An 8,338-nucleotide genomic window follows, 5' to 3' on the forward strand; every position below is an offset into this window, starting at 1 on the left:
GGATGTCATCTTTTGTACCGAGAAACTCCGCACCGGTAAAAGGGAAGCGAGGGCGACATCCTTACCCGAGGAGAATTCTGCTGCGCTTACACCAGATCTCAGGTGATTGCTCGTCGAATTGGGCCATAGGATTTATCGCGTCGCGCCCCTTCCCCGCAAATGGCGGAGCACGTCTCCAAACAAGCTCTGCATGAACTGCGGAGGTGGAGATCTGGGAGGGGGGTACATCGAAGTCTGTTCTTCCTTTTGCGAGTCCTAACAGGCCTGAAAGGCTCATGAGACGTTGAGTCGCAGGATTGATTGGTTAGTGGAGCATGAAATCCAATTATAAGTCTCCTTGGTGCATTACTTCCCGTGGTTGTTTGGCGGCTTCGGAGGAGGAGGCCACCCTCCCAGAAAGGCCAAGGAGCTGTACAGGACAGGATAAAGGTTGCTGACATTCTAGCACCTTAGGTCAAGTCTCCGAGAACGGGGCCTTCTTGTCTCGGAAGGTACTCGGTGGCGTGTCTGGTCGTTTCGGACGGCAATGCAAGCCGGGCTGCGATACGAAATAGTGGTATTTGTGATCCACCAGACAAGCGCTCGAACTGTAGGCTCTCACAGCTGCACACATCGAAGGAAGGGGGCTATCAGACAGCCCAAGCCGGAGCGCGTTGGGGACGCTCATCGCCGCAATACTTTCTGGTAGGACCGAGCCACCGGTGTGGTGGTGGCTGGAGCCTTTGTGCTTCCCAAGCTGTGCATGCTCTCCAGTACTAGCTTCCGTGTGAACGAGAAACGTGAATGCTATTGTCCAGATATCGAGAAAGCAGAACGTTGTGGCAGAGCCGTTGAGACTGCGCTAAGCCCAAAACGGATACGATACTTGGGTTGCAAGAGGTCGACTCTTCAGACGATGTCGTGTTCAAATATCTCTGCTGTGTATGAAGACTGTTCTACGAGAGCACTACAGAGACGTCTAATCTGCATCGAGTCTCGCCACAGGAGGCGTATCATCAACCTGAATACCACCCCTCTTCTTTTCTCTTGAATCGCTGAAAGGCAGACGCCAGCCACCTTCATCTTCAGATGTCGCAAGCCAGAGTCTCATGAGATGTCTTCGAGGCATGCCGGAGTCTGGACTGTAATCCCTGTATGCAGTTCGTGCGTGCAAGACGTGGCTGTTGGCGACGAATTGAATATCACCCACCTCCAAAATCATATGTAGCTTGACTCGGTTGCAGGTGGCTTCCAACACTTCGGCAGCCTCCTTTTGCTCGGGGGACAGAGGAGGGATGATTCCTTGATCGGAGAAGCGAGCCAGGGAGCGAACAAAGTATGGGTCCCATTTGCAATAGACACGCTGCTCTTTCCCAGCTGCAGGTGTCTCGAGATAGAAGACGGCCGTGCGGATCCATTCTTGTTGACCTTTTGACGTCTCACCTTTGCGATCGAAATACCAGATTGGTTTGGTGAAAAGCTCGGCAATATCAGGACGTTCAGCTTGGAGGATATTCCACACTTTGTGCACAGAAGCAATATCACTTTCCCCACCTTCTTCAGCGCGAGATAGGCAGAGAAGCCCAACGAGGTCACAATCATCCGCGTGGAAGAACTGACGTGCGTTTGTGCGGTAGATACGGACTTTGTCAATCTGCGTGCTGTCCTCGCCCAAGTCCTTGACATGTCCAAGGATGTGCCCACGCGAGTTTTGAGATACAGGAAGGCCCAGGTAGCAGCCAAGGCCGAAGTAGGCGACGCCGGACTTGTGTATACCCCATTCCTTAACTGGGAAGCCTTTGTAGAGTAAGAAGCCTTTGCCGTTCAATAGCTCGTTGCGCATCGAAGCTAGACCGGCCACAAGCTCAGGAGCCAGGAAGAAATTGGCAGGTGAAATGGCCTCTAGTGGTAGGCCCTGATTGATGAAGTCATCGGCAGCCTTGGACAAAGATGCGAGTTCTTCGAAGGAAAAGGGGTGCTGCCATAAAGAAGGGTTGTTCTGGTAGTCCGAAGTCTCCCAGAACGTTGGCGCTGAGCTGGATATTTCTTTGGGGAATACACTGTATGGCTGCAGCTGGTCGTAGATTGGATCCAGCTGACCAGAGGTCTTGATCCCGTCCGGGAAGATGGAGGTGTCGACGGCCTTGGAGGGCGCTTTGATCGCGTCAGCTGAATGTGTTTGTACAATGGCTGGTGCCATGGCTGTCAAGTATGAAGAGTATCGGATTTCAAAAGGTATGCATCAGTTAGAGAAGAGATAGAAGCAAGGAAGCTATGTGTTTTCATCCTTTTTCCCATCAGGAACGATTCGTCATTCTTCTGCACGCTCAATGGCGATCTCCGCCTCAGCCAGATGCCGTAGACTGAGACCTCGTCAGTACTCGATCAACCTTACCTCGATGCCAAACGATGGCGTGATTCCCCACGCGCGTTGCGCAAGCAAGAGGAATATACAGGGCACATTGCGAATGAGCATGACACGGGCTTTGTTCGTATGCCCATCGGATGACTCACTTCTCTACTACCCTCTGCACTCATATTGTCTATTGCCGAGAAGACACATTGTTGTTGTTGTCGAGGAAGAGGTCGAGGGACGACTGACGAGGAGTAGGACGCTAGACCTTCTTCGGAAATGACGTCGCACAACGCGTGGGGAAGTGAACACCATCGATCTGTCGGTGCTCGATAGATATATCTGTCCTGAGGAGCCTGTCGCTCTACCTCGCTGAGTTCAACAACCTAGCGAACATCTCGCAGCCCGTTCGATGCCTGGTCTGGGGGGGAGGGGTAGTCTGGCCCCAGGCTGATGGTCGAAGGGTTTCAGAAAGGCAGTCGCGGTAAGCAGGCAGCAGCCTGTCCTGCCTCATTGTCTTGTGTGCCTGGGGACACAGTACATTGATATGCCAACTCATGACCACTCTGTCCATTGCTGCGACTATTTGAGACCCCTCTTGCACTTACACCTCCCACACTGACTCCAGCATCGAAGTGTTCATCATGCCCCCATCCGAGCCCTTTACCTTTGTCGAAGCCACCACGAATATTGCCAAAGAGGGCTTCACCGACTACGTTGATATCACCTCCGCCAAAGCAGTAAACGTCGATGTCCAATTCGCCGCCCGCTTGCGCGCCCAACACCCCGAACTCACGCTGACATCCGTACCCGCGAGCAACCTCAATCTTATTCGTTTCGCAGACCTTGGCTATGCCTACTATGAACTAGATCTTGAACATGATACTGCGAGTCGCCTAAGGGGCTACATTCCGCCGGGTCCCAAAGGTGAGCCCAGCTTTCTGGCTGAGGTTATCCAATATGCGAAATATAACTACAAGTTCGGTGACGAATATTTCATCATCTACTGGGTACTCCCAGGCTTTGTCCCTGTTCAATACATTCTCAAGGAACCCCGTGCCGATGGCGAGACACCGAACACCAACTCGGTGCTCACTGACAAGCTACTCCAAGCTGCTGGTGATGCGCTATACGCTTCCACTAGGCAGCCGGGAATCTGGGTGTACGATCGATACTGGTCCAAGTCTCTGGCCATGTATGAGGAGGTTCAGAAATCCACCTGGGAGAAAGTCATCCTCGACGAGAACACCAAGAAGTCCTTGACGGAAGTAAGTGACAGGTTCTTTGACAGCAAACAGGTCTACGAAGATCTCGGGGTACCCTGGAAGCGAGGTCTGCTCTTTCATGGACCGCCGGGCAACGGCAAGACTATCTCGATCAAAGGTGAGCGAGTGAGCCCTCATATGAATGGGATCTGACCAGTCAGCGCTGATGCATACATTATCGCGCCGCACCCTGTCCATTCCAACACTGTACGTGCGATCGGCCCCAACTACTTTCAGCATTCAGTCCGTGTTTACTTTTGCTCGGCGCATGGCACCTTGCATGCTGGTATTGGAAGACATTGAAACTATTGTCACCTCAGCGACTCGCTCATACTTCTTCAACGAGGTGGACGGTCTTGACAATAACGACGGGATCCTCATGTTGGCCTCCACTAATTTCCTCAATCGCCTTGACCCCGGCTTGAGCAAGCGACCCAGCCGTTTTGACCGAAAGTACCTCTTTCCCCTCCCAGAGCAGCACGAACGCGAGCTCTACGCTCAATTCTGGCGGCACAAATTGGAGAACAAGCCTAACGTCGACTTCCCGGAAACCCTCTGCCGTCCTATGGCCAAAGTCACGAACGAATTCTCGTTTGCTTACATGCAAGAAGCATTTGTTTCAACGCTGCTTGAAATTGCCAGACGTGACACAGATGAGACAGCGGAACCCTCCCGCTATGATTACGTGGACGATATCGAGCGTTATCTACTGTGGCGTGTCTTCCAGGAGCAGGTCAAGATTCTCCGTAAAGACATGGACACCAAAGACTACGCAAGTGACCGTGACGATAAAGACCTAACCTTCAGACCGCTTGAAATCGCACCCGCCGAGCGTGATCTTGATAGATCTGTGCTGGCTGTGCCTGGGTCGTTCGATGCCCATCAGCGAGAGCCCGACATCACGACCATCGAGTCCTTTCCGACCTTTCCGGAAGTTGGCACTGGAAAAAACATCCAACAGATCAGCTTCGGCCAAGGTGGCACTGACTCTTCGCTGGCCGCGTGGGGCTATAACGATGAAATCGTACGTCCGCGCTGAAGGATAGTCACAATTCTCACTTCCCAACTCCAGCAAGTTCCCGGGCGCACTAAGGCGGTTAATGAATATTTATGCTAGCTGATATCCGAGATATATATCGTCGAGAAGGTAGTCCTATACCGTTGTCGCCGAGGGGGCTCCTTATGGTCGTGACGAAGCGTTACTCCCTTGGCTGTGCGCGTGGTCCCCGATCAATACCATACACTCTCCATGGTTGTGCCCTTGGAACCCCTTCGCGGTCTTCTCGATACCGATTCTTTTGCTCAGGCGAGCTTCGACGTTGCTAGGTGACGTCAAGATAGGCCTATTAAGGCTCTGGTTACGATTGGTTGAGCTGAAACTTTATTATACTTCAGTATATAAACGTCTAAGGATTGCGGTACCAATACGCTGGGCTACACACGACCGACAATGGATGTCATCAGATCCATGGTGGCCGCCTTTGGTAGTGTCCTATACACCACCCTCTCCACACCCCTCTATCTCCTCCCCACCCGCAGCCGTAGGCGTGCCGAATACATTCTCTCCCGGCAAGCCTCACTAGCCAGCCTCGTCTTGGGTCGCCTCCTGCCCACGCTGCACCCACCATACATCGATCTCAGCGGGAAGATCGCCCTCATCACCGGCGCCAACAGCGGCATCGGCCTCTCTCTCAGCAAATCCCTCGCCTTGCGCGGCGCCACCATCTACCTCGCCTGCCGCAACGCGTCCAAAGCCGAATTCGCGCGCCTCGAAATCCTACACCAGCAACCCAGCGCCAGAGACCGCGTGCACATCCTCAGCCTGGACACCGCCGACCTGGCCTCCGTGCACGCCTGCGCCTCCACGCTGATCGCGCACCTCGGGGCCGCGAAACTTGATCTCCTGGTGCACAATGCCGGCATCAGCACGCCGCCGGCAGAGCCTGACGGCGACGAGGGCAGTGCGTTCTCCCCGCAAGGCTTCGAGCTCGTTTACGCAACCAACTTCCTCGGTGGGTTTCTGCTCACTCATCTGCTAGAGCAACACCTGGCGGAGGATGCCCGCGTTGTGCTAACGAGCTCACATGCGCAATACGCAGGGAGGTTCTCGGGGGGCTTTGTGAATACGGTTGGGAGTCATGGGAGGGAGAGGGTGGTAGAGGCAGGGTTTCATTGTCCGCCTGTTCGCGCTGCCAAGGCGCACGGCTTTGAAGGGTGCTATGCGAATTCGAAGGCGATGCAGTGCGCTTTTGCGAGGTTGTTGCAAAGGAGGTTTGATGGGGTGATGGGAAAGGGGGGGAAAATCGCGGACGGCACGGGGAGGGTGGTGCATGTATTCTCTCCCGGCTTCACGCGTACGGCTATCTTTGGCAAGATAGAGGGGACGAGCTGGGCGAAGGATCCGATGTTCAAGTCACTGGTGGCAACAGAGGGTTTGTTCGCGACGGAGGTGCAGCAAGGGGCTGCAACAGGACTGTTTCTGTGCGGTTCGCAGGAGGAGCAAGTGGTTGGAATTGGAAGGGGAGGTGCTTATTGGGAGCGTATGGAGCGGAGAACAGGGAGTGCGAATTTGCTTGGAGATGGCGTTCTACAACGGCTGTGGGAACGGTGGGAGGTTGATGCCGGAATTGAATGGCCGATGAAAATCTATATGTGATTGAGGGCTTCGAGGTACCTTTTCATACTTGAGCTGCTGCTACGAATGGGAAGCATGGCTCTGGGCTCAAGTGCGTAAACCATCATGTTCCGGGGTGTCAGAAGTCATCTGGCTCTCTGCTTCGCCTAGACTTCTACGAGCCGATACCCGCTTGACAAAGAGTTTTACTTGAGAATTAAGTCCGGCTCAGACAGGGACAGGGATTTATGAAGTGAGCATCGTCACAACGAGGTGTTGTTTGCGCCTCCCAAGGATCGGCAGCACTTGTCTTGCAGTTGGATGCGAAAAGATCAAAAGTTGGAGCTGGCACTGCCTTCTGGAGCCCCCGCTCTTTGCGTGGGGCACCGTCGCGCCTGGGACTGTACCCCATTGAGCAGTGCCTGAGCGGGCACGGCGGGTAACCCAACGGCGGAAGCTTGGCAATCGAGATGTGTTGACCTCGTCTTTCGTCAGCTTCTATTTCCATCACTTACGCGTCCATGATTTGTCGTCGTCAAAACTGTTTCCCGTCTCCAGGCTACATTGTGCGCTGGTTACAGCGGCCGATCTCCAGTGCTGTTTACACGGAGCCTGGCAGTTCCGCCCACCGTTGCGTCGCCAGTTGGAGCCATCACAGATTGTGAATATCCTTACCTCCACTACACCCACGTCCATCCTATCATGCCGTCTCCTGGCCATGGTGTCATACGGCTGCCGAGACTGCCATTACTGACATTTGCCGGCTGATGATGCTATTGTCTCACAAGCATAGCCGTATCGTCGCCTCGATCTTCTCCGCTTATTCCAACAAACACCCACTCCAACGCCAACAAGTCTTATTTTCATAACCATGCATTCGGCATTAGGATCTCTGACTAACAGAAACCTCGTGCGTCGAATGACCAGTGCCAACACACAACCGAAGGCCCACCATGAGCCTCATCGGACATGACTTTCCGGAGCTTTTTGCAGGTTTGTCTTGCTATACACTTAGGTTCTTGCAGCGTGCACCACTCCACCGTCCCTGAATCGCTCCAACCACCCATCAGCGAGGAAGTTCATCCATGATACTGGACTGCCATGTTGAGACTGATCCCATCCGTGCACATGGATCTCGGTGGACATACGTTCTTGGTACACCCAATGTTCGTCACCTGGGTGCCACATCAATATCCTAATTGGAGAACATCCAGGCAGTGTTTGGATACTCGGGGCTGAGGACCTTGTCTGTCTTAGAACTGCTGTGCCTTGCTCATGGTACCTGTTGATCGCCGATGTTGTTTTGGTCCAAGATTGGAAGCAGGCTGCTCGAAACGTATACAGTAGCAAAGGTATATATCTGGGAGCTGTCGGGTTTGCTCTTCGACCCGGTTAACAACCACTTTCGTTCATTGTATCCAGTCGTTCCACCACCGAAGCTCGACTTTTAGACAGTCGCTTCCTCTGACACACGCTACCACCCACCATGCGTTTCACACCTCTTGCCATCCTGGCCCTGTCAGGCCCGGCTGTGCTGGCTGCTCCCACTAATGGTGAATGGGGAGACGTCCAGCCTGCCGGCCAGGAAGGCGGCAAGCCCGAAGAGGCTGCGCCTCAAGAGACGCAGCAACCCGGTGGTGGTGGCTGGTCTGACAACCAAGGCCAGTACGGAAAGACATCATCCGTCGTCGTGCCTGAGGTACCCCAGGAGACTCAGAAGGAGTGCAAGCCGGAAACCGTGACGGAAACCCAGACCGTCACTGAGGCTGCGCCCGCGCCACCAGCGCAAACCATCACTGAGAAGTCGCCGCCTCAGATTGAGACTAAGGTCGAGACTGCTCCAGCGCCTCCAGCGCAAACCATTACGGAGCAGGCACCACCCAAGGTCGAGACCAAGACCGAACAGGTCACTGTACCTGCCGAGACGATCAAGGAGACTATCACTCAGTGTGAAAGTCAGCCAGCAGAGACCAAGCAGCCTGAGGGTGGTTGGCAAGATGCTCCAGCTGCACCTGAAGCTCCTAAACCCGAGACTCCTGCGCCACAGGCTCCTGCACCTGAGGCGCCTAAGCCTGAGGCTCCTGCTACACCGGCTCCTGCGCCAGAAGCTCCCAAGCCTGAGGGTGG

The 8,338-nt window shown here is 54.2% G+C and overlaps 4 protein-coding genes across 4 annotated transcripts in view; 3 read left to right on the forward strand and 1 right to left on the reverse strand.

Moving 5' to 3' along the window:
- Positions 1-958: 958 nt before the first annotated feature.
- Positions 959-2,179, reverse strand: HMPREF1541_04275 (uncharacterized protein; the record flags this gene model as incomplete). Its single annotated transcript, XM_008718621.1, has 1 exon — positions 959-2,179. One exon carries the CDS (start codon positions 2,177-2,179, stop codon positions 959-961), a length of 1,221 nt encoding a protein of 406 aa, XP_008716843.1.
- Positions 2,180-2,976: 797 nt separating this feature from the next.
- On the forward strand, positions 2,977-4,636 carry HMPREF1541_04276 (uncharacterized protein; the record flags this gene model as incomplete). The annotated part of the gene is made up of 2 exons (XM_008718622.1): positions 2,977-3,715; positions 3,759-4,636. 2 exons carry the CDS (start codon positions 2,977-2,979, stop codon positions 4,634-4,636), a joined length of 1,617 nt encoding a protein of 538 aa, XP_008716844.1.
- A 411-nt stretch (positions 4,637-5,047) lies between these two features.
- On the forward strand, positions 5,048-6,253 carry HMPREF1541_04277 (uncharacterized protein; the record flags this gene model as incomplete). The annotated part of the gene is made up of 1 exon (XM_008718623.1): positions 5,048-6,253. One exon carries the CDS (start codon positions 5,048-5,050, stop codon positions 6,251-6,253), a length of 1,206 nt encoding a protein of 401 aa, XP_008716845.1.
- Positions 6,254-7,697: 1,444 nt separating this feature from the next.
- Positions 7,698-8,338, forward strand: part of HMPREF1541_04278 (uncharacterized protein) — a gene marked incomplete at both ends in the record, with an annotated part of 1,221 nt that continues 580 nt past the window's right edge. The window contains one exon of the mRNA XM_008718624.1: positions 7,698-8,334. Within this exon, the coding sequence (XP_008716846.1) occupies positions 7,698-8,334 (637 nt within the window). The remainder of the gene's footprint in view (positions 8,335-8,338) is intronic.

This window comes from Cyphellophora europaea, assembly GCF_000365145.1.
Source record: "Cyphellophora europaea CBS 101466 unplaced genomic scaffold supercont1.4, whole genome shotgun sequence".
In the NCBI taxonomy this organism is placed as follows: domain Eukaryota; kingdom Fungi; phylum Ascomycota; class Eurotiomycetes; order Chaetothyriales; family Cyphellophoraceae; genus Cyphellophora; species Cyphellophora europaea.